Source organism: Seriola lalandi, unplaced genomic scaffold (assembly GCF_002814215.2).
Source record: "Seriola lalandi dorsalis isolate HSWRI2012SDOR001 ecotype SW California unplaced genomic scaffold, Sedor1 jcf7180002054599, whole genome shotgun sequence".
NCBI classification, from domain to species: Eukaryota; Metazoa; Chordata; class Actinopteri; order Carangiformes; family Carangidae; genus Seriola; species Seriola lalandi.
Window position 1 is genome coordinate 559,360 of NW_019525152.1, and position 26,355 is coordinate 585,714.

Sequence of the window (26,355 nt, forward strand, 5' to 3'; positions counted from 1 at the left end):
GAGATAGGGACAGATTTATGGGGAGAGTAAGACACCTCCTCCTGCAAGGCTCCAGGTCTCAGCGCTCGCAGCAGTGGCAAGAAAGCAGACAGTAGTTTTCTCAGACTGTTAGTGGAAACATGTGTGTGTGTGTGTGTGTGTGTGTGTGTGTGTGTGTGTGTGTGTGTGTGTGTGTGTAGTATATTGTTTTTGGAGGTTGTTTAAAGAACACCCTATCAGCACACAATTAGAGGGGACATGAGGGAGGGAGAAAGCTGTGATAAGAAAAAGAGAGAGGCCTTTGTATTGCGAGCTCCTACAACAATACCAGACAGACAAATAGCACATGTGATGAATGATGAAACTCTAATTTATCACCAGGGCCGGTGATAAACTGCAGGTCAACAAAGTGTCATCTTAGAAAGCTGTTTGGACTCGAGGATACAATACTGTGATTTTGTTCTTTCTTTTTTTTATATATCTACAGTATATTTACATACATTTTGATCATTATAGATAATTTTACTGCTCCTCCCCAGATGATCTAACGGACTTTGTTGATCCTCTGACTCTGCGCGGTTCACATTTTTGGCTTTGAATGAAATGCAGCAACAACTATTAAGATTAACTGTCTAACGCTAACTAATTTAACGCCATCATCAGGCCAAACTTTTAATTTGGAGGATTGCAAAAAGGGCTTTTCAAAATATAGTGTAGTATATAGTATTTACACCCAAAATCAACAATCCCAGTTTATAGAAAAATTCACATCAGCCTCAGTGTTTAGCAATAATTAGCAAATGTTAGCATGCTAACACGCTAACTTACAACGGTTAACATAGTAAATATTATACCTGCTAAACTTTGTCATGTTAGCTAATGTAGCGGGAACCGTTTAGCATTTAGCTCAAAGCACTGCTATGCCTGTAAATACAGCCTCATTTAGCTGCTAGCATTGCTGGTGCCTCTAAAACTTGTTGGATTATGAATGTTGTAGATTACATAATCAAACTATAACGATCTGCTTCGATGTACTAAACCTTTGCAGCAGCAATTAATGGTACAAATCAGAGAAATTTCAAGAGAAACAACCTAGAAAACCAGGATTAGCATACATGGCTAATTAGCATGTTAAATAGCATAGGATTAAAACATATCAGGGAAACTATTAATGACTGCAATACTACATATTTTAAAAATATTATTAAATATTAATAGCAGTTTTCGCCAGAATATAAAGACTATTTTGTTAGTGCTCAAAAACATCAGCGCTAGTGAGGTTTTGAAAAGCAAAAGAATGTCACAGTTTAAAATTACCTCCAAATCTAAACTAATTACACAGGGTTTTTTTTCTCTCCCAGCATGCAACTGTCACCCCTTGGGCTCCATGCCCTTCCACTTGGCGGACGGCTCATCCTGCGACCCCTCCAACGGAAACTGCATTTGCAAACCTGGAGTAGGCGGAGCCCACTGCGACAGGTGCATGGTGGGATACTGGGGCTTCCATGAATACGGCTGCCGTCCATGTGACTGTGCAGGAGACTGTGATCCCTTCACTGGAGACTGTATGTTTGGGTGAGTAAGAAACGTTTTACTTCCCGATGCCAAATCCATATATACTAATAATGAATTAATATGTTGATGCAGAGTAAAGTTCTGATTCCAGAGGTTTAATTTGTACAATACCAAGAAAGGTCTTACACATGTATAGAAACTCTTGAATGTGTTTAAAAATAAGACCAAAAAGTTTTTGTCTTGTTATAGAGGCTACAATCATCATTACAGTATAAAATAATAAAGACACACTTTCAAGGTTTTTTTTATATCAAATTTATGTATCAAAGTTTGAGATTTATTGTCTCCATGAGCAAATCTATTCATTGATTTTGACGTGCGGACTAAAAATGTCAAGTTAGCTCTGGGGTTTTGTCCATTTGGGAGCATGCAGTCAGTGCTTGGTAATATCACAGCAATCTGATCATAATATTTCTGGTGTAAAAATAGACTTTTCTGGCTTCGTGATGGAGCTAAAACACAAGTATTCGTCCCCTGTGGTGCATGAATATCAACAGTGAATTTCATGGAAATCTTGCCGCTAGTTTTCATTATAACTCGATGTAGCTCAAGGGGAAATTTAGACCTGGCATTGAACCCAATCATCAGGAATCCTCCTCAGGGAACGATGAATTTATCTTATCTAGATTTCATGTCCTCCCAGCCTGGAGCAACTTGTAGGATCGACTGAACTTGATCAGATTTGTTCAGTATTCATAGTTGTTGCCTCCTCGGTCAGTCGGACCGTTGGACGTTTGTTTGGCGCAGATTAACGTGATAATGTTGTTATGTATTTGTGCAGCTCCGATCTGGACCTGTACAACTTAGAGGGAAACTCCAGCGAGCCGGTCAGGATCTTCAGAGCAGACGAACTCTTCTCTGCCCTCCACTACTCAGGTGTGTGTGTGTGTGTGTGTGTGTGTGTGTGTGCGTGTGTGTGTGTGTGTTATTCATCTTCCTCCACAGTTCAGTGCCCAAGCATTAATGGTTAAGTAATGAAAGTCTTGATAGGGCCTTAGAAGGACATGGAACAAAGGTGGTTGTGTGTGTGTGTGTGTGTGTGTGTGTGTGTGTGTGTGTGTGTGTGTGTGTGTGTGTGTGTGTGTGTTTGTGGGCATTTTGGAGAATCAGGGTAATGCTTCTCAAGAGGTTTAATGAGGTAGGAGAGTGTGAGTAAATGCTGATAGATAACAGTGTGTTGACTATTATTAAGTGTGTTTCTGTACACATGTGTGTGTGTGTGTGTGTGTGTGTGTGTGTGTGTGTGTGTGTGTGTGTGTTTCTGCGCATGGATAGTTTCCAAGTGTCCCTTCTCTTGGACCCCCCACCACCACCACCATGTAACTGCAGCTCTCATAGGCACATTCCTCACTGGACACACACACTGTTCTTGCATTCTTAGGACGCCACGTACAGTATCTGAGACCCCACACACACACACACACACACACACACACACACACACACACACACACACACACACACACACACGACATCGGTTAAGTTATGAATATTAAATGTGTGTCTGTGTTTGTCCCCTGCAGAGAAGTGCGAGTGTAAAGAGCAAGCACTGACCAACAGTAAACTCTTCTGCACCATGAATTATGCATACGGTAAGAACGCAAACATCCTCCACACACACTCTACTCCATCTTCTGTGCCTTCCTCTATAGATAGTTAAGCTAGTTAAGCTCTTATTTCATTTTTTTTATGGGTGTGCTTTAATATTAATTACCAATAGTTATTTTCCCTTTTTTTCCCCCTATGGCTTCACAAGGTTATTAATATTTAAAAGCAATCACAAATGTATCTATATTCCCCAATATCCCTTTAACTTTGTTTTGTTTCTGTATTCTAGTATTTAACTTTAAATGTACTCTTTAAATTGTGGGCCCACTCACACACACTCAACCATACACACAGAAGCCGGCAACAAAATGAAATGGCGATCGGTTCCAGTACTTGTCAAAACACAAATCTCAACCTCAAGAGTCATTAGGGTTCATTGTCTGGGGAACATGAATGTCTGTGCAAAATCATCCAGGTAAATCTGGACGCAACTGAGTGCAGCGTTCAGAGCAATGATTGATTTTGCTCCAACCCCTCTGGGGAAAGCATCACTAATCTGAATTTCAGATCAAACTGGAAAAAGAAAAAGGAAATCATAATCACATGAAAACTGCTTTTGAAGTTTGTCCAGCTACGAAACACAGAGCAACTATTGGTTCCACGTCAGCCGTCGACAACAGGCTCTACTTCACCTCCAGTTGAGTTTTACTTTGTACCTTCTAATGACATCTGGTCTCTCTACTTGACTCTTAGTGCTGAAGGTGAAAGTGCTGTCGGCCCACGATAAGGGCTCCCACGCCGAGGTGGAGGTCAAAGTTCAGAAGGTGCTCAGTCAGAACACCAAGGTGAAGATACAGCGAGGTCGAGTCACCCTTTACCCCGAGTCCTGGACCGCGCGGGGCTGCACTTGCCCCATCCTCAACCCAGGTCAGACACATATTCTCACACAGTGTTAAACAGTGTTGTAGCGTTTTCTGAAGCCATGGTTTAAACGACAGTGATGTTGCACATCGCTTTAAAGTTGATAAAGGTTTTTAAAATTTAAATTGTTCCCAAAGAAGAGTGTCCTTGACTCTTGACCTCATTTCCCAGGGGTGGAGTACCTGGTGGCGGGACACTCGGACCGTAAGCAGGGACGCCTCCTGGTCAACATGAAGAGCTTCGTCAAGCCGTGGAAAACCAACTTGGGCCGCAAAGTCCTCACACTACTCAAGACGGACTGCAACTGGTAGACAGACGGTTAAAACACCGGAGGCCCGACGGACACACGGACCGACGAGACTGTTTGAAACAAAGCCGTGGATTCGTGTTTTCTTTCCCTCCAGATGTGGAATATTGAATCGCACAGGATTTCGGGGGCGGGGCGGGGGGGGACTGGACAGACATTTGAAACCCCTCCTCCATTCTTCTGCTGTTGTCCAATGAGAGCATAAAGCTAGTGGTGGACTGCACACGCTAAAAGCACACAGGATGTAATTTTCGTTAAGACATATCTGCCTCGCATCTGAGCAAAACTGTCACTCTTACATTCTTATGTAGGATTCAAGCAAATATTTCCTTTGCTGTTGCTGCTGCAGATCAAGAAATTGAGGAATTCAGTGCTATGACCGAGAGTTCTCTATACTGAGTGACCGAACGGACCCTAGACCCATTGACATTCATTAAAAACACATGCACATGAAACTGAATTCCCTCCTCTCTGCAGCACTTTAGCCTAAGATGGACTGAGGGATTACGGACACACAAAGAGAGGAAGTTTAACACACACACACACAAATCTACAATGCCTGACATAGACTGTGGATGGAGTGTGTGCTGCTTTACAGTGGACACACACTTCCAGAGGCAGCAGTGTGTGTGTGTGTGTGTGTGTGTGTGTGTGTGCTGCAGAAACGATGTGCAAAGCACCCAGAGTGACGCTCAACAAGCCATACAAGCCACTACAGGTGGTTAAATCTTAGCCAGTCCAGGTGTGCCTGTGTTGAAATCAGAGTGAATGGGTTTTACCCCAAACGTGAATGTATTTGCCTGACTGTTTTTGCAAAATGTGTGTGTGCATGTGAGCTAGAGAGAGAGAGAGAGAGAGAGAAAGAGAGAGAGAGAGAGAGTGGTTGAATGCAGCGGTAAACTACGAGCACAGTCCAGATTCAGTCCAGCTCTTAAGCTTTTCTTTAGGTTTGAATACACTTTCAAAAAAACACAGCCGTTCCAATGTTGATGATTACGTTACGTACTGTATATTGATTCATCTCATATTACACTCCACTGCCGAATTCAGAAAAAATCCTTGTTATTCCTTCCTTTGTGCTCCTGTACAGTATTATTTGTATATATCTATATAAATATTATTGTTCATCTTTCTCTCCCTGGTTTGTTTTTTGTCCTTGTTTGGTTATATTAAAGGGCAGTTCTGGTTTATTAAAACTTGAGTCTTATTTTTCGAGGATTGACCAGGAGTTTATACTGGTTATAATAACGTTGTACTCACAGAAGTCATTGGCTCAGTTCCCTAAATCCCTCCCCCAAACAGTGATTGTCCAATCATCGTATAGTTTTTTCAAGTGATGCTGCAGTCAGAGTGATACTCTTCATATATATTTATCCCAAAGCTAAAAATGCTAACATAAAAGTGCTATAGATAGATTACACCATGTTTATCTGCGCTAACGTAAGATGCCAATGTTAGCATGTCCAGCTAACTTATAATTACAATAATAACACTAATGTTAATGTTACTTAGTTGTTGTTATGTTTGCCAAAGACACTAATCAGGTGTGTTTCTCTTGTAAAAGTAGAAATATGATCAATAAAGCATAAATTCTTTGTAGCTTGTCAAAGTATGTTTGTCTACAGTAAGCTAGCAAGCTAAACATGTACAAACTGGAACAATATAACAGTCTGATTTTATCATAGCTAGTAGTTAAATAGTTTTACCCTGCAATACAAGAACAATGCTGCTCCTTATTTAGATGTATGGATTATCAGGACCTTTTCTCCTGGTCATTAAGCTAACTTTAGCGTCAGTCTTTTAGCATGCTATCATGCGCGTAGCTATCAATTGTATGGTAGTTTTATATTTTTCAGAGACAGCATTTTCCACCAACTCACAGAGCCAATGTTATTTATGTATTTATTTTGTTTTATTTTACATAATTTTTGGAGTTAGCATCATTTAGCCAGCTAGCTACAGCTGACAAAATCAGTTTGAGACACCGGCTAGAAATGAGAAGCTGCTTTTCTAGGGTTAATTAGCTGATTTCATTGATGGTAAACTGCAAATGTGTCACGCAGGAACAGAAAGCTAGACGGGCGCAGCAGCAGTTACTTGGCAAACTGAGATCTGGGAACAAAGACACATTGATACGGGGAGTTACAATTATCATTTTATACCTCGGAGTTGGTTTAACTGCCCCGTCTGACTTCTTTGTAGTGACCTCAGATCTCAGCAATTTACTTGGCGAATGCAATCTTACTATTACTGACTGACGCAATGGTTGAAACTACAAAAAAATAAGTGAAGGTTGTAACAAACATGCTATTTCTGCTCGTCATTGAGCAGCTATCTTTCCTTGTCACTGAAACCTTGTTGCAGAGCAGAACTATCCCCAACTCTCAACAACAGTTGATATAACTGTCCAGGCCTTGAAATACTTCACATAAATTGGACAAAAATATCCTTATCACCCCGCTCTTTCTCACACACACACACACACACACACCTCCCTTTCCTCTCTGTGTGTCCCTTCAGATTAAGTCATCCATCACTCTCCCTCCCAAAACACTCACCCCTACATTCACACAGCGCCACAGAATGTAGACCATAACAGAGAGGCCGGGGCGAGCACACACACACACACACTCTGTTTGGGTTTAGGCAGAGTGCGTGTTTTCCACCTCCTCCTCGCCCGCTCGCCGTGACGTGGTTGGCCGAGAGGTGTGGACACATTCCTGGCGCATCGAGCAGCGCTGCGCGGCAGGCCGGGTCAGGGGTCACTCACCTGTCTGCCGGCCTCGCCTCGCCAAGGAGAGGTGAGTGAGGGAGTGGATGTTTTCTCACAGCCGAGGCCGGATAGCCTCTTGTACCCACGTTTCCTCATTCGCGGCCCATTCACAGATTTGTGGCAGAGGGGTCACGGCTCCTCCTCATTTCTGCCGAGCTGTTTCCAGACAGCAGGGGAAGGGGTGAACGAGTGCATACAGGAAGAGGAATGTGTCTGGAAGGAATGCCTCAGGGCCAGTGGAGGAAAGTAACTGAGTACTTTTACTCTAGTACTGTACTTGCACTTGAGTGTTTCCATTTTGTCCTGTTTTATCCTGCTGTACTTTTCGCTCCACTGCATTCACCCTACAGTTTGAGTCATTGGTTACTTCACAGATAGACTTTACTACAATAAAATATGATTAAATAAAATGTTTTATTAAAAATCAATCCAGTGGTTCACAATCATTTTGGCTTGTGACCTTTTTACAAAAAAGCAGTGTCTAGTTGGACCTCCTTTTCATGTTGCAGGTGTCTAAATCCAAGTGTCAGTCAAATGTAATGCAAATTTTAACCAGAAGAGAAAATGTGAGTTTGTGCACATTTCCATCCATTATACTGATGGACAGATATTAGATATCACTTGGGTGCATTTCAGATTAAGAGTTGGAGCTAATTTTCCAGCTTTGTACCTCCAAATTATACAAGATGGTGTAATTTTAAAAAGTTACATATGAGTCACATGCTTCATGTATGTCATGATTTATTCACAAAATGTTTCCATTACATATCTTTTTTTTATCCATAAAAACAACTTCTCTATCTCAGTCAAGTCTATAAACTATTTATGGATATTTCAACCTCTTTTCCTCTTGTTTCCACTCAGGTTCTTTAATCCACACATTGAATATGTGCATAAAAAGAGGTGGATGGAAACGCGCCTCATGGGTTCCCTCTCTAAACTTCTCACATGGTTTCATTTAAATCATTGTTCAGGACCCAAAAAGGTCAAATTATCCAATATTCCCCCATTAATCATCTGACAATCCCGCAGATTTATCCCGTGACCCACTGTAGGTGGGCCTGACCCCTGAATTGAGAACCACCGGATTAACTATATATATAAAGGAGCTCTGACTTGATTCACCAGTTGCAGCACAAAACGTTTTTACTTTTACTTAAGCAGGATTTTAAATGGACTTTTAACCCCCAGGTTGGGTGGGGATGGAGGTGTTTGATGGGTGGGAACTGGCCTTGAGGTCTAGATGCAACACAAGAACATGCACTGCTTCAGCTGAACCATGGACTTCCTCTCTCTTTCTCTCTCTCTCTCTCTCTCTCTCTCTTGCTTGCTCGCTCACTCATTGTCCTCAGATTGACTGGCCATTCTCAGCCTGTGATGGAGATGTCCTGTGGGGGGTTGCATGGTGTGGGAAACTAGTTGATGAATGAGTGTTTGGCATGCTCGCACAGATGCATAGTTTGCTCCGGTATACTTTATGTGTGTGTGTGTGTGTGTGTGTGTGTATTATTGTAGTAATGGCAAATGCATGCATGTGTGTATAAAGTGTGTGTGCGTGCCTGTATGAACACAATGCCTCGCTTGTGTTGCTATAGAATAGAGTTATGGCCTTTGTCCTATGAGCATTCTTGTGTTGCTATTGGCCCCGGAGCGCATGGCAGCTCCCGCGGGCTCAGGGACAATAACTCCCCCACCCTCCCCTCCTCTCGCTGGGAGTCACAATGCCCCTCTTTGGCAGCACCCATCACCCTGAGACAGACGCCTCGAAACTGGTCTGCTATGGGTGTCACACAGCAACCGGCACCCAGAGGTCCTGGATTGGGTTGCACCAGCCATTCATAAATCCATTATTATGTTTGAAGGTGAAGTTATTAGTAACTAATGGTTGCACCATTAAAACTTAAAAAATGTTGGTACTAGTTTCTATAAGGAACCAGTTATAAAGGCTTTATAAGCTGTCGTGTGCAGAACGTAAAATACTGTAAAATGTTGCTGTTTTTATTACTTTTTGAAGTGAAGAAGTTTCCTTCCTGTTGAATAAAGACCCTCCTGCATCAGTGTGTCCTGTTTAAATCAAATGATTTGGTAATAACATCGCTGTGTTTCTAATCCATAATAAAGCAGGTATAAATGTAGGTAATAATCAATCGACACTTGAATGGGTCAACAGGTTTGCAGCTGTGAATTTTAGTATGACATTACCAAACATATGCCGGGGTCCTCGGCCCAAGTCTGGCCCATATACCTTCACGTCTGTGCAGATTTTTGCTCTTATCCTTTATTTTGATATTGGTTGATGAACATAATATTATCTGTACGGGCGCCAGAATTGGTCCAGATGTGGAAGTAGCATCTGACAGTCATGCTGTATGTGGAACCAGGTCTACATAGGTCAGAAGAAAACAATCATGTAAGTATGGGCTGGATCTATTTGGCTAAGAGTTAGTCAGTTACCTGTAACTATAGGCTGAATGTTAATACATTCTTGGGTTCTTCAACTCATCAAGCCTGTGGTTGTAAATTAATAATCTGTCTATAAGGAGATTTTGCAGGAGATCTGCAGCCCTTTTCCAGAAGTGATCAAACAGCCATTTGGACGAGTTTCCTAATGAATTAAAGGGGCTATATATAAGTTTTCTCTGCGCCAAATGTGGTTTTTTGATGTTATTTACTGACTTAGTCGATATTATTGGCATTGCATTTCATATTTTGGGGAATGTTGTTTTATTCTTGTGGAAAGTGATTCAACATCTTCAAGATTCACATCATTATTAGACAGCATTTATCAAGTTTCAGGTCAGATATGTCGACCTTATTCCATATCACCTCTTTTACTCTTCAATCTAATGTTAGGTTTGTTAGCTGGTTATCTAAGGAGGCTCCAGAGGAGAGTAGAAGGAGGGAAGTAAAGGCAGAAAATATGGAAAGAGGGAATCTTTTTTGTTCTTTGCCGTATGGTCAGAGGAAGCGTGTGCTGGATAAGTGAGTCATGTGTTCAGTATTATCCCATCAGCTGTGATTCACTTACAGAGGAAATGAGAAGATTGAGGCAAAGGAAGCCTGAACGTCCTTCACTGGAGTCCTTCAGCTAAAAATATCCAGCTCTGTCCTCAGAAACAATCCATGCTCTTTGGTTTTACTTTATAGCACATGAAAACACACACACACACACACACACACTCACACACACACATGCATGCACACACGCATCAGGAATGTTTTTCTACCTGAGGAGCATCGGAGCAAGCCAGAACAGGGAGGACCATGTTGACATAGCAGAGTGATTGAGACGCTACTGCTGATTATTATACAGCCATGCAAACAAGGACCTGATGTCATCGAGTCATTATGAACGAACCCACACGTCAACGTGACAACAGGCAGACGGTCCGAGGAGGAAAAACAGCCTCTCACGACTTTTAAAAAACAGATTAAACCTCAGAAGCTGTCAAGTCGCCAACGTTAACATTCAGGCTGAAAATCTCAGGAGGAGAAATTACAGGAGATGTGTTTGTGTACAGGCTGTAAAGCATTTCCTCTGGCTTCACCAGCACCTGTGTTTTCACCTGCCACAAAACCAACACCGTAACCAGCTGCGTTTACACCACCATGAAACCCACCGGAATGGCTTCCTTTCACTGAAATTACCAACCTCTTCTCACTGAAAACGGGCTGCAAAGCCACATGTTTCTATGTGAGCGCGCTTATGAATTTCTATCCTTACCAGACCCAGGTTTTGAAACAAGGAGAAACTCTTTTAAAGGACCAGTGTGTCGGGTTTATGGGGATCTATTGTTTCCATTCGTGTATAATCACCTGAAACTATGGATCAAGTTTTCGTTAGCTTAGAATGATACCTGAAGGCCACGTTGGTATTTACGCTGCTATATGCCACTAAATCCTACACTCTGGTCCTTTAAAGCAACTCCATTTCATTGGTTCTCACTTTTGCAAGATAATGGTATAAGGTTAGCACTCTGTGGTTTACGGTTTAGCCACAGCGTGTACTGGTATTGTGTAAAATCCTCCTTTGTTTTTTCTGTACCTTCCAGGTGAACACTTCCATCTTTGCAATCAGATTCCACTGTTGATGCATTTATGTGTCTTGTTCAGTCATGCAAAATTTATTCAAAACAAAAAATTGTTGCTGCTGCCCTAAACATAACAGGAGATCTACCAGACGACAGAAGAGAATAATAAAAAAAAGGGTGGAGTTTTTTCTTGAAAACAGTCTGCATTCATAGTTTCTATCTGAAACATATTGTGTGTATCCTTGACGTCTAACAAACATGTTTATCACACTTCTTGGCGCAGTGCTGCCACCAGCTGTTGATACCGCCCGTGTCCTTGTGGTCGGTTGCACAGTATAAACAAAGCGCTGGCCCACTTGTCATAACATTGCTCCATAGCGCTGATGGTGCCTTTAATTATGTGGAAATATCAGACTTCTACTTTAAAGCTTGGTGCATGGTTTGGTGCTGAGCAGGTCGAGTGCACTGGGTTTTATTTGCTTGTTTCCGGAGAACAAGGGCTCATGAGGAAAGTGACATTGAACCATTCAGTAAATCTGCCGTAAAACCAAAACAATGAGCTAAAAGAAGCACCAAAGCGAGGTCAGGCTACAAGGTTGAGATATAACTCTTTGGACAAATCACTACAAGCAACAGCCGAGGTCATTTGATTCAATCTTAAAATGAAAACTAGTGATGAATGCAGCTTTAAAAAGACATCAGTGAATCAACATGGGGTCCTCGCAAGTACAGTAACAGAAAAATGTGAGTGTATGAGTGAGAGAGAGTGCAGATGAAAAGAGGATAGGGAGGGAGGGAGGGAGGGAGGGAGGGTTAGCATGTGTGGACATGAAGGCGGGAAAGGCCCGGGGACATAGAGGGAGAAAAACATTAGAGGTGATTCACAGGCATCGCATGGCACATCAACACATACCTCTTTCTCTAAGTCACTCACAAATGCGCCTTAATCTCTCTCACACAAGCCTCTGGTCTATTGTCATAAACGCACTCGCATTAAAAAATAAAAACGAACACACACACACACACACACACACACATACACACCTACTACCACACTAGGAGGTTTTAGAGAGCTTGTATGGATCAGCTCCCCACTAATCAGTGCATGAGAGGGATTCTTCACGTGCGTGTGATGAGATGAAACATCCTCCTTCAGGCACAGTTTCCTGAATGAAACTCTACTCCTCCCTTCACACTCTTGCAGAGATGTTTACCTAATGTGAAATTACCGTCATGTTTATATTGGGATTCATTATGGGTTATAATAACATTTTCTTGTATAATTTAGCATTTAATGGTTAAATTTTTATCCATTGTGGTTGATGATGTTAGAGTAGAGACAGTACAAGTGTTGTTTTCTTATAAAAACACTATCTTAGACTGATAGCATCTACACTGTGAGTGCCAGCAGCCCCCATTAACCAGCATAAAGTGCTACATTTGCATCTCACACCAGCACACAAGACTTTAAAATACCTGGTTCCTAAACTTCAGGGCAACGGATAATACACACACACACACACACACACACACACTTATGATCCATAAAAATGGAAGAGAGGGGGCTTAAAGTTAAGGAAAAAAACTGGCATAGTTGTAAGATCACATTACCTGAGACGGGCAGCTGCAGATGGAGAGAGATGGAGGCAGAAACGGAGGCATCTGCAATTAAAATATTCCGTATGTGAGGGAAAATACAGAGTGGATGAGCAGTTTTGGTTCCTGCAATAACAAAACATGATGTCAAATATGAAAAAAAGAATAGGTTTAAATAATGGGTACATGAAGGCATTTACAGCAGACAGCACACTGTATCAGAGATAAATGGGAAACTCAACATACAAAGACGATTGGTGCAGCAAACAAACACCAGCTCCAGACTGTTGGAAATATATACGTAGTCTTCATTACTCCTAAGACTTATGTGGGATTGTGGGAATGTCTGAAAATGAGAAAATATTGGGATGATGTATGGATAGAGGCAGGTCTAAGACGGCAACCCCCACCTGGTAAAGCCAAAGACAGATTTGTGATTTGTAATTATGGTACTTTGTATATAAAATAGACTTGAAACCAAAATCATTTGACAAGCACAGCATGGGTTTAATAAATCAAATCCATCAATTATCCAAAGGATGTTAAATACTATAAGGGATAGCAGTTAAAAGTTAATACAACACTCCCATCTAGTGGTGTAAAATCGCATTGCTTCTATTTCAGTATCAGAGCAAAGCAGTGATTTTTTATCTCTCTTTGGCTTGATGATTATTTTCATGAAAAGTGACTCTATAAAAACTACACATGTGATGGAAAGTAACTGAGTACATTTACTTAAGTACAGTTTTTATGTACTTGTACTTTACTTGAATATCCATCCTCTGCTACTTTTTTTTTTTACTCCTCTATACTACAGAGGCAAATATTCTACTTTTTATTCTGATACTTTTGACAACTTTAGTCTCTGGTTTAGTTACAAATTCATATTAATAATGTGGCTTCTGTCTTTTTATATTTCTCAACAGCTGCTCACTGTGGGTTTTAGCAAATGTTGCTCAGACAGGAATAAATTGTGCGTTTTTGCAGAACTAATTTGATTTGGTAGCACTATGGTGTGTGTGGAACTGACTCAACATGAACCACAATGCCCGTGTGTATTGTAATAGAGGAACATGAGTTCAAAGTTGTGGCTTACTGTTGTGTTTTAATAGTTTTGGGGCAACAGTGGAGCTCTCTTATTGTTATTATTAATTAGATTAGCTATTTGTTCATTTTAAGGGATTTATTGAGTAAAAGAAAAATGTAGAATATATTGACCGGTATTCTTTAAGTTTTGAGAGTACTTCCTCCGCCACTGTACTACACAAAATAAATGAAGAGTACTACTTGTACTCTTAATACATGTAGCAATAACTGACAGGAATACCAAACACGTGACAACTCACTTAAACTACAATAAAACTAACACTGAACTACTATCATCAAGAGGAGCTAAAATTATATTGTTTTTACAGAAAATGAGTAAACATCTTCAACCACAACATCATCATCAACAACAACAACAACAACAACACGTCACGTATCGAGGACGCGCTCGAGCCAACACCACGCGACAGGGACTGACAAGATGGCGATCATTTTAGAAACAGAGGAGTTACTGCCATGAAGGAGAGGCTCGGTACGGTGTTTTCTTTCTATACAGTGATTTCTCTGGTACATATGTTACAGAAGAGATGATGGTACATTCGTTCTCGTTAGAACCCACCCGGCAGGTTGGGTTCTTTTGGAAGCCGTGCCTCGCTCCGGGAGCTGACCTCCGGCTAACGCATGAACTTGTTAGGATTATCGCTGCTAGCCCTGGCTGGCTAATGCTAACTAGCATGCTAGGCTAATCTTAGCTAGGGCTCTCTGCTCTCTGTAATATATACAATAAAAGCGGTAGAGCCAATGTAAGTGGCGCTTGTTTGCGTAGGCTCTAGTGTTATTTTAAGCTATATTAGACATTTATTTTTTGTGGTTTTTTATGGCATTTTATATTTTCTGTGTGTTTGATTTCAGTATTTTGGAATCGCAACTCCTTATAGCTGTATCAATTACATGTTAGCCGTGGCTAGCTCACCTTAGCTGTGGGAGATGGGCTTTAAAGTTGAATCGTTTCGTCAACCTTATCGTGTCTCTCGTTTTGCAGTTTGTTTAACGGCTACGCTGGCTGTTCGTGGCATGCTGTGGCTTTTTTTACTCAGAGTTTATGTGAGGCGGTGAGGTGTACAGCCACTTAAGACCATGCAGTCACAAGGACAAACCAGGCGAAGCGCGCTAAGCTGCTGTTAAAAACTTCAGTTACATTACAAACTCTGGAGCAACTCTCCACTGAGTTCTCGTATTGTTTGCTTTATTAGACAGCACTTCTTCCACATATCAACTCAGTGGCATTGTTCCTGAAGCCATATGGTGATTACAGTAACTTATAATGCGGATTATCCTTATCAAAGTTGCTGACTCTTGTTTATTGCTTATCGTGATGCGAGTCCAACTGAAGGCTCTGCGTTTAAGGATGTCATGCTGTACGATTTAGCAAGACATGTGGTTAGTTATCAACTCAGCGGGATCTGTCTTGGATCCTTGACAGCACTGAGATTTTATTTATATCACAGTGCCTGCAGGCACTCATAGCAGCACAGTCTGATCAACACTTATTGAATAAACACGCCCACTCCCACAATATAACTGGTAAACAAACGCCTCATGCTTGATTTGCTTTTTTAATGTGTTTAATGAAATGAAGGAATAATACTGCTTAATAGTTTTTAACTAGACATTTCTGAGGTTAGAGACCTTATGTTTGCTCATCCTCCTTTATTCCAGCATCTCAACACTTTCCTTCTCTGTCATCTAAACCATTATCCATCAGTCAATTTTCATTCCTTGGTGTCCCGTCTTCCATTACTGCAGAAAAGGTTACAGAAAAGTTCTGTACCCAGACAAAAGGCGCAGCACTTTGCAAGCCCAGTCCCCCTTTTGTTGGATAATCTTACTTCTTTGACCTCAGTAGGGTGGGGGGGCTAGATAGGGCTCAGCCCACTCAAGGATCCACACTTTGTCAGCTGAGGTACACCAACCCCCGGGATGTGAAAAGAAGCCAGAGGAGGTTGGATTGGAGACAGATTTTTGGGTTTTCTGTTTTTGAACAACTCTCTTGCAGTTAGAAGCTTTAAAAAACAAAGACTGGGATTTAATCAAGAGGCAAATCCTGGAGCTTCTTCATGGTGCATTAGCTGTCCCTCACATTAGGAAGCTTTTGATAGAGGAAAATATCATCATATCCATGTAAAATCATCGTGCTACTGTCACTGCGCCCACTGAGTTTTTTTTAGTGACTATTTCTGGAAGAGGTTTGTCTTGTAGATGTCCTCACATCCAGGTTTAACAGTCCTCGTTACTTACACACCTTTCTGCTTTTGAGTGGAAGTGTCTGGCAACACTCAGTGCAGTCATGTTTATCAACCAGTGAGTTCACTGTTGGCCTATGTTACTGTAGGGAAATATTAATGCCTCCTGGCAGTTTGCCAGTTAACTGTGTGTAGCTATGGCCTCATAAAACAGTCATAAAATTGGCGGTCAGATGTCGTGACTTTGAGATGATAATTTTATTGTGTGGCTTGATCTGTTTGAAGGAAAAGAATAGGATGTCATTATGATGTAAGAAACCACCAAATGTGCATCAATGGGGAAAATATATTTTTTTAAATTTAAAAGATTTTTTAAATATAAAACACACACTGTTTTGACTAACCAGACCTGTTCTCTCTGCTCTAGACACCACCATGCCCTGGAAGGGTCCCAGTTCTCGGATCACCATGGTGATATGAAGCTAGTGTGAAACATTGACACGCACACCCAGACTCACACAGACTGTCAGTTATTGACTGACACAGTCAGCCAGCTCAGTGGGCAGGTGTGTGTAATGGACAGGTGTAAGCATGTTGGGCGGCTGCGGCTGGCCCCAGACCACTCCATCCTCAACCCCCAGAAGTGGCACTGCGTCGACTGCAACACCACTGAGTCCATATGGGCCTGCCTGGGCTGTGCTCATGTGGCGTGCGGGCGCTACATCGAGGAACATGCTCTGCAGCACTTCCAGCAGCAGCACCACCCGTTGGCTATGGAGGTTAATGAACTTTATGTTTTTTGTTATTTGTGTGACGACTATGTCCTGAATGATAACGCCACCGGAGACCTCAAGCTGCTTCGTAGTACACTCAGCGCCATTCAGAGCCAACGCTATGAGGTTACAACCCGCAGTGGGCGCACCCTCCGCTCTGCTAGTGCTGCCCCTGACGCCCTCATGCCATCTGGTGCCCGCGAGCTGCAGCTGAGAGACGAGGACAGGATGTTTACTGCCCTCTGGCACCGCCGCAGGGCGCTTATGGGACGTGTCTTTCGCTTCTGGATTGGACTGACTGAATGCGGACAGAAGAGGGAGGAGGAGGAGAGGAAGAGAGAGGAGGAGGAGGAGCAGAAAAGGGAGGCGAGGGAGAGGAGGAAGGCTCTAAAGAGGCAGCTACAGGAGGAGCTGGGGAATGCTCCTTTGAGGAAGAGTCGGCGTTTACGTCGGAAGCGCCAGAGAGTTGCAGATGCGGCAGTTACAACGCCATCTCAGAACAACAAGGCGAAAACCCCTGTGCCCCAGATTCCCACCCGCAGGCCACGGACTCAAAGTCCTGTTGCTGCTACCCCCAAAAAAGCTAGACGGACAAAAAAGGTCCAACCAACTACCAAGCTCCGGAGCCGCTCCTCTACCACCAAATCAAAGCCCAAAACGCCCTCAGCGACCCCACGTACTGCCCAAACACCTTCCCGCCGCAAGCAGAGTACCAAACAGGGTGGCTCCCCCTTTAAGCGGCGTCCCACAGTCACCCCCGGAGTGACAGGCCTTAGGAATTTAGGCAACACCTGTTATATGAACTCCATCCTGCAGGTGCTAAGTCACCTACATGTCTTCAGGGAATGCTTTCTGCGCCTGGACCTGACCCAGGCACTGGAACTACTGGCATCTGCCGTCCACGGTCAACTGGCAGGGAAGGCCTCATCCCAGTCCCCCCTCCTGTCCCAGAGGAAGGGACCCCAGAGCAGCTCATGCTCTGGGGCAGGGCTGAGTGGCGGGGCATCACGGGCCCGCAGCATGGAGCTGATACAACCCAAAGAGCCCAGTTCAAAGCACATTTCTCTTTGCCACGAGCTGCACACCTTGTTCCAGGTCATGTGGTCCGGAAAGTGGGCGCTGGTATCACCTTTTGCCATGCTCCACTCGGTGTGGCAGCTGATCCCAGCGTTCAGGGGCTACGCTCAGCAGGACGCTCAGGAGTTCCTGTGTGAGCTGCTGGACAAGGTGCAGCACGAGCTGGAGAGCACCGGCACGCACACGACCACCGCAGGAGTCCCACAGACACAGAAACGACTCATCAAGCAGGTGCTCAGTGTGGTCAACACCATCTTTCATGGCCAGCTTCTCAGCCAGGTATGACACACACACACACACACACCTGTAATCAACTTACTTAACAACCAGTGAATAACTCAGCAGTTATCACAAGCTTCATCTGACTCACACCTGGTGCATGCACACATTCACCCACTCAGATCTGCCCACACATACTGGTTGCATTGATAATTCAACAGCCATCATGGGGCTCCGGCTGAACTGTATCACAAAAGCTGTTTTCACACATGCACTGCAACTCTGAACCTCTCTAGACATCACCCAGTGGAGCTATATACGTGGGAACACAAACGCCCCGCACCAGTTGAACTGGGCGTTAACCGGACTTTACCCTGCCAGCTCCAAAGTGCAAAGTCTGTTTAATATTCAGTTGAGCTGATGTTTGAATAGAGCAGGTAATTGTCCGGAGAGTTCACAGCGAGTGAGTGGGCATGTTAATGACGTTACTATCCTGCACGCTCTACCCATGTGTCACCCTTCAGCTAAACCAGAGCACGGCTTAATTCATAAATCAGATTAAATTAGACTTGATGGATTTCTTTCTTAAAATCCTTAAGTGAAGGTTAATCTTCCAACACTGACATGAAATATAAATTGATAATATTTTCAAGGTCTGATTTGGATGGATTTCATACTGTTGTTTATTGTTTTATTGTCTTTTAATTATTTTCCATTCTCAGTTCTCATATTATTTTTCACTCTCATTGTTCATGTCCAAATATTGTTATATAAATATTGTCACTTGCATTCATGCTCCTTTAGTGGTTTATTTGGGGATTTTTTTTGTTTCTATTCACTGTAATTGTTCGACAAAACAATGTTCTCACATAAACAAGTAGAATAAACAAGATTTTCATCTTATATTAAAAACAACCTTTTAGTTGGAAATGTTTGTAATTTCGTCTTCTGTGATATCTCAGCTGTAGTGTTGTAGTGTCAAACCGAAAGTGTAATAGTTCCACTTCATTCTCCCAAGAATAACTAACATAACTCATAAAAAAAAAAAGACTAAAGGTTTTATTGCACGTCCTGGTTGTGCACTCACTGACATGGGATCAGCTGATTAAAATGATAATACTTGGATTCATGGACATGAATCAATCAGGTTCTTCCAAGTAGCTGATAGAAGAGGCTGCAGGGAGTGTGGAGGGTTAGTGTGAGGACAAGAGATCGGTGTCTACTTGTAGAGGCTGAGCACACACTATGACACCTGCTCATGCTGAATAGAGGGGCTGTGTGTCTGCAAGGGTTTTGGGGGTATCTCGGCCCTGTGGCTGTAAACTAGCAATCACTATGCCTAAAGTGTGACGGTTTAAGTTTGTATTCTTCATGAACTTTACTTCTTGTAGTTTAGAGATGGTATAAACAGACAGGAAGGCACACAGGACGGCTACAAGAGAAATATTTACACAACGGTTGGATTATATGTTTAATATACCACCATACCCTTCTCCTGTGACTCGCTCATCTCTTTATTTCCCTCACTCTCACCCATGCAGGTGACGTGCCTGGCGTGCGACCATCGCTCCAACACTGTGGAGCCTTTCTGGGATCTGTCTCTGGAGTTCCCCGAGCGGTATCACAGTAATAGCAGGGAGTCGGCTGCACAGGCTTCGTGCCATCTGACGGAAATGCTGGCCAAGTTCACAGAGACTGAAGCGCTGGAGGGAAACATCTACGCCTGTGACCAGTGTAACTGTGAGTTGAATAATGTAAACATACACACGGTTTATCTTTTAAGATATGTCAGGTATTTCACACTGATATAAACACATTTATATCTGGGATTATTATGACATGGTCTGTCTCTTATGTTCCTTCCCCAATTTAAATGATCTACTTCCTTAACATTTATGAAGCCGGTTTGGAGAGGAAAAAACTAAAATATGGACATTTTTACTTTTGCCATAAAGATCCTAGGTTGCTTTTGAGTATAGCATATCATGGTTCCTTGAAGGACTTGAAACAGCCAGTGTGGAAAAAACAAAATAATTGTAGTGGAACATCATCAAGTTAACAGCCAACTTGTCTGGTGTTGAATTAATGAATTATAACTTCCCCCCTTTTTACCCTTTAGAGAAAGAGATGGTAGAAAATGAAAAATGGCATCTAACGGGCCTGGTTGGAAACAGAGGTCACTGTCTTAAGCAATAGGTTGCACAGACGCCATTAAGTCCCCTGTTTTTAGAGGTGTGGTTGTAATGCCAGAAATATTGTCATTCATTTGCAGAGAGGCTGAGTGAGTGGTGTGGAATATGATTAAACTAAGTTATCTATAAGAATAAAAAATGCCCCTAGCTGTCCCTGATAATATTGAGTTAGTATTTCATAGAAAATATTTACACCTTTGTCCTAATTTAGAAGTCATTACTGAAGTCATTAGTCATTATCTGGATAAAAGGAGGGAAAAGATGAGAATGTTTTTTTTCCTTGCTAAACTTCATCAAATCTCTGATTACAGCCTCTCAGATGTTGTGCAACATTAACATTTAATTATATATAATTATTTATTTCTTTGCCACTGGTCGCAAAGATCAGACGACAGGCAGCAGAGTGGTGTTTGTATGATGTTGTACTACGTGTTAACTCACTCCTCTTGCGTGCAGCTGCTCGACGCCGGACCTCCTCCAAACCAGTCACGCTGACTGAAGCACAGAAAAAGCTGATGGTCCACAAACTGCCTCAGGTCCTGCGGCTTCACCTCAAACGCTTCAGGTGAGATGACGCAACACCAGAGTCAGTCAGTCTGCCTCGCTCATTCAATTAAATACGACTTCTGTCATCCCTGCAGGCACACAACAACAACAACAACGATGATTACAAAGTTGGGAGCAGTTTTAATATGAATATTGATGCTGAGTCATAAAAGCCTGACTCTTACTAGCTGGCATGTTAGCAGCTGGATAAACAACACAACTTGTGTGAGATATATGTCCCTAAAACTGCTCCTTTGCAAAAATAGTGCAAAGTAGCTTTTATGAAATGAAAGCGTAAATACACAACATAAATATAATTGAAGACTCCCATAACGTCATATCAAAAACAGAGATCTTATTTGCTTTATATTGCCATACATGTGGTGATTCTGTGAAAGCTCACAACTGTGATGTTCATGTTTGAACTTAAGTTGAAAGATTGGAGTTAAACCAAAAAAACAAATACACTGTTTAAACTTTGGGTTTATAAATCAGCAAAAACAACAGGGTTAAACCAGACGAGACTGTCTTTAGTCCATGTGAAGTTTTGGCTCAGCTGCGATGCAGACTAGTCGCTCAGTGCGTGACTGTCTCTGTGCTGTGATGGTCCTCAGGTGGTCTGGGCGGAACCACCGGGAGAAGATCGGAGTCCACGTCAGCTTCGACCAGCTCCTCAACATGGAGCCCTACTGCTGCCGGGAGCCGTCGCCCAAAGGCGTGCCCTGCTCCAGTCCCAGCAGCCCCGGCTCCGCAGGCTCACCGCGCCCCAAGCACTTCCTCTACGAACTCTCCGCTGTGGTGATGCATCATGGGAAGGGCTTCGGTTCCGGCCACTACACTGCATACTGCTACAACACAGAAGGAGGTGAGTAGAGAGCACGGTGGGATTTAACTTCAGTAGGTTTTTGAAGGCAGCGGATTGACATCAGGTGTGAGACGCTACTGGAGCATCCACAACATATAGACAGCAGGACATTTTTGCGATCCTGTTGAGACTACACTTAAAATGCTGCTAATAAGAAATGTAAATTGAATATATGAGTTTGAAATTACATCTGATTAGCTTGTCTTTTTTCTCTCCGACGATGCCAGCAGTTTCAGCATTTATTTAGACCATTCATTCTAAATTGCAAGCATACAACCATTTCACAGTACCATAGATTACATTTTTTTTCTACCTTAATTTATGCAAATTGATGACATCAATTTACAGACTCGAGTTAGGTGAAAGTTTCTAGCAGGAGTGAACATGATATGGTGGATATATGTAAAGTATGAGCTGAATTTCGGTCGAGAAATCCCATGAGAATGTCACCATGAATGAATTATTTTGTAGTAAGTAGAGCAGCTGATGAGGACACAGGTTCATCTTCAGGGTTTGAAATGATAGTGTGATTGAATATATGCTATTATGGAATTGTAAATTACTAACTTACGTTTAACGTCACCACAGTCCAGTTCTGATGTCAATGTGTGAGCTATTATAACACAGGGTAATTTCTTAGTTTTAGTTTTGATCTGTTTACTGTGCATAGTTTGATTTAAATATTAACACATTTCTGAATGTAAATTCAGATCTTATATGTTTATAAACCACAAGGTTGACAGCATTAAGCATTCTAAAAAAAAAAAGACCAAACCTACGCTCTTGATATTAGTCCAACTACTGACTGATTGTTTTTGCTCGTCTTCTCCTGCAGGCTTCTGGGTTCACTGTAATGACTCTAAGCTGAATGTGTGTTCAGTGGACGAGGTCTGCCGAGCTCAGGCCTACATCCTCTTCTACACACAGCAAGTAACTCAGGACAAAGACCGGCCGCTATAGGACCACAATCCCCCTCCTCCTCCTCCGCTGCAGCCTGACCACTCAGCGAGACGATATCAGCACAGCCCCACCTTTCGCTCTTTCTCTTCCCTCTCTGTCTTTGGGCATTTTATATCCTGGGAGGATGGGTGGTGTTTTTAGTCTATTTTTCTAAATAAGGAAAAAAAAAAGAAAAAGAAGGAGGACTCCTTTTTAAAACCTGGTTCTGCTTTGTGAACTTCTTGTATATGGTGTTTATATGTAGGTATTTTTAAAAAAAAAAAAATGGTGATGTTTGTGTTTTGTGTACAGTTGTATTTTTTATTATAAAGAAGAGAGTATCAGCCAAGTTGTGTCTCAGTAGCAGCCAACAGACTGGCTGGGTATGACTACACACATACAAGTGTCCTCTACAGGTCGTACAGGTGTATTCACGTGTCTGCCTCCCTGCGTTGGTGGCTTGTTGATTGTAAATTCTGTTTTGTTTAAATCAACTGAAATGTTTCTCAGTCACTTTAGATAGTCAACACAGAACTGGATGTAGGGTTGTACAATGTCATTCACTTTCTAGAAATGGCCTCCCTGTGTTTTAGACAGGTAAATGTTTGGACAGGTGTTAACAACATGGCTGCATTTAACCATATTCCTGCCAGAAATGCACTAATTATTACAGAACAGGTCGTCAGTGTTGTTTTGTTTTTTTTCTTTATACTCAGACTCTGTGTTGGTTCATAGTTAAAAGATCTGTACACAAGCAGGACAGGAAGTTTATTTTCACTCTGAAGTAATCCTCGGTCTGTCAGGAAAAGAATTGGCAGACCTCAAGCCAAAGCCTTGGGGGAATGTTTGGAAAAAACTCAGTATTTCCAAAACGGTTCAAGGTTGTTTTTTTTCCTTCCTTTTTATGACTGATTGAGGAAAAAGAAAAGCTTCCAAAGGGATTTTTTTGGGGGGGGGGCTAAATACTGCCACCTCTCTGCTCCAGAATGTAATTGTTTTCAAAGTCTGAACCAACCAGACAGATACTAGTGTGCTAGAAAAGTGCCCTTTTGTTGAAGAAGAAAAAAAAACAAAAAGATATATTTTTATAGATCATATCAGTTAAACAACGTGGAATCTGCACAGCTGCAATCCCACACGAACCAGCATTTAGATGATGAATGTATTTTTATACAATCCTTCTCAGAGGTTTTAGAAAAGAGGCTGACTGTTTTTAAAGTTTTATACAACCGCTATTTGTTCAACACCACCAGCAGTTATGACAGATTTCACTGTTCACCATGAATTAGGTGTGTGTACTGTATTTGTACATGACTGTGTTTTATTTACCAGCTGTTCAGTAAAATATACAGATTTCTACAGTGTATACAGATTGTGATATTTATCTCCATACTGGAGAAAAAACAAGAATCTCCACCTCAATCGTGTTCCCTCTGGATTTATCCATCAGGGGGAAATTCAAAGCACACTTCATATTGTTTTTCCTTCATTGTGAGACATTGTTGGCATTTTTCTTACTACTACATGGGTGTGTGTGTGTGTAAATTTATGGAAGTTATACTATGCAAATTGTTACCTCAATTTTTTTCTAGAGAAAATTACCTCAATAAATGAGAATATTTTTTCATTTTTCTACAAAAGGTGCCAGTCTCTTGCTTTTTCTCATCAAGAAGAGGAAGCTAGCCAGGTAAATTTTATTTATATAACCCAAAATAAAAACATGTACTGCCCAGGACTCCTTACTGATTCAGAAAAGAAAAATGTAATTGTCTTTTAATGGGGGAAAAGTAACAAACTTCAATGAATTCAAGAATATGAAAGCTAAACTAAATATTATTAATATTTAAGAAGCTTTAAACTTTTTTCCTTAAATTAATAGTTTGACTTTAAGAGAAAATATGTTAATTTACTTACTTGTTGGATTAGGGAAAAACGTTACTCCCATTTTCAAATCTGTCCGTTAAATATGAAGCTAACTAGCTAAACTAGCAACCGGTTATCTTAGCATTAGTAGAAACATATGAGGAAAGTTAGCCTGTTAGCCTGGCTGTGTTTAATGGTAGAAAATTCCGCCTAGCAGTACATCTCAGTCTCTCCTTTTAACATGATTTATCTTTATTTTTTTTAAATATGTAAAAACAAAATATAAGTAGGAAAATTGTCGGTTTTCGGACTCAGCCAGGTTAGCTGTTTTCAGTCTAAGCTAAACTAAGTGGATGCTAGCTGTTGCTACAAATTTTAATGGTCACATTTCAAAGTGGTATCAAACTGCTGAATACGTGGAGATATTTATTTCAGCAATATCACACGAGAGGGAGTGATGATGTACTGAATATCAACAGGGCTGCGGTCCAGCACCGAAGACAATCATTATCATTTTGGTTACAACACAAATAGTTCCCCAACTAGCCGCGGTCAGCTAATCAACATAAACATTGTCCTCACCTGCACAGTGCACACTAGCTTGTGTACACATTATCTCAGGTGTGCGCTTAAGTCTCCAGGCTTCTTCCCTTCATCCTCTTCTGACGACCATACATCAAATGATATCTCTGAAAATATATTAATCTTTGCAAAGTTTGTCAAGTTTAAGATCGATAACGACCGTTAATGTAACGCTAATTAACGGTTGATAGAACACCGGTAAAGCGGAGTGATACATGTAGTTAAAAGTCCCAGCGCTGCAATGCTCTATATCAGCACTCATGGACTGACTCTAGTCCAATCAAATTACTTGGTAATTAATGATTCTTAATCAAACTAAATCTCCCAAAATTCACAAATATGTTTAAGGACGATCAAAATTGTTGTCAATATAAGATTTCAGCTCTACCTTAGATAATCAATACTGTCAATATACTGTTTTCTCGTCCTGTGATCAGAGACATTAGAAGAGGACCGCCCACAATGAGCAAAATTATTTTAATCATCTTTTTTTTTTCTTACAAAAACATTTTCAGGGAGTTCAAAATGAAGCATTTTAATTTGGAACATACAGTGGCAGCAGCATTTTCAAAGATATTTTACAAATATCAAAGAAACGATGACTTGAGGGCCAGAGTGCAGAGTTCCCCGCCGCCTCCTCCCCTCAGGTAGCGACAGAAGCCAAACATACAGCTGCAGATGCACTGCGTCTGTGTGAAGATGGTGTTTAGGACTACAGCACCCCGAGCTTTAAATGTTAGCTGTTTGCAGAGATTTGTGGCCGGACCACTTCTTAAACCCCGTCAGTAGCATTTGTGCTTAATTTAGCTCAAGCACTAAAGCACTGGAGGGTTAGAGAGGAGCCAAAGAAAGTTTGAAAGTAAAAGGGGGGTGGGGGGTCTGAAGGTGTTCCCCACCCTCACCATCTGTTTGAATACTGGGGTTGCACTAAATTCATGGCAACATTTTGAACTGTTTAACAGTTAAAACAGTTGTTTTTATTCAGTAAAACGAGGTCCATGGGACATTGAAAGAAACTACAATGCTTCTTCCGACAAAGATGTGTTGGCTTGTTTACAATTTCTTTAGCTGTGTTGATGATGGAAAACTCAGAAAGCCAGTCTGTCCACTTTTCAAGCTGTGAGTGGTGCATTATGGGTAGAATACAGTAGCATTTGGCATCCTTCACTGCTGCTCTGAGAAAACCACTTCCTGTGTTAGAAGCTATCATCTCCTGTTTCTCTGAAGGAGGAGTTGCTAACAGGGTCTGGAGGTGATGGGTGGTGGTGGTGGTGGTGGT

The 26,355-nt window shown here is 41.8% G+C and overlaps 2 protein-coding genes across 2 annotated transcripts in view; both read left to right on the top strand.

Moving 5' to 3' along the window:
* The window catches only part of ntn4 (netrin 4), a 24,081-nt gene extending 18,618 nt beyond the window's left edge, over window positions 1-5,463 (top strand). Inside the window, exons 6-10 of the mRNA XM_023419375.2 lie at window positions 1,341-1,554; window positions 2,336-2,430; window positions 3,078-3,146; window positions 3,856-4,029; window positions 4,195-5,463. Of these exons, the coding sequence (XP_023275143.1) occupies window positions 1,341-1,554; window positions 2,336-2,430; window positions 3,078-3,146; window positions 3,856-4,029; window positions 4,195-4,334 (692 nt within the window). The 3' untranslated portion in view covers window positions 4,335-5,463. The remainder of the gene's footprint in view (window positions 1-1,340; window positions 1,555-2,335; window positions 2,431-3,077; window positions 3,147-3,855; window positions 4,030-4,194) is intronic.
* Window positions 5,464-14,225: 8,762 nt separating this feature from the next.
* On the top strand, window positions 14,226-24,271 carry usp44 (ubiquitin specific peptidase 44). The gene is made up of 6 exons (XM_023419374.2): window positions 14,226-14,309; window positions 16,448-18,149; window positions 19,631-19,829; window positions 20,738-20,846; window positions 21,442-21,692; window positions 22,528-24,271. Exons 2-6 carry the CDS (start codon window positions 16,596-16,598, stop codon window positions 22,650-22,652), a joined length of 2,238 nt encoding a protein of 745 aa, XP_023275142.1. The 5' UTR covers window positions 14,226-14,309; window positions 16,448-16,595; the 3' UTR covers window positions 22,653-24,271.
* Window positions 24,272-26,355: the final 2,084 nt, after the last annotated feature.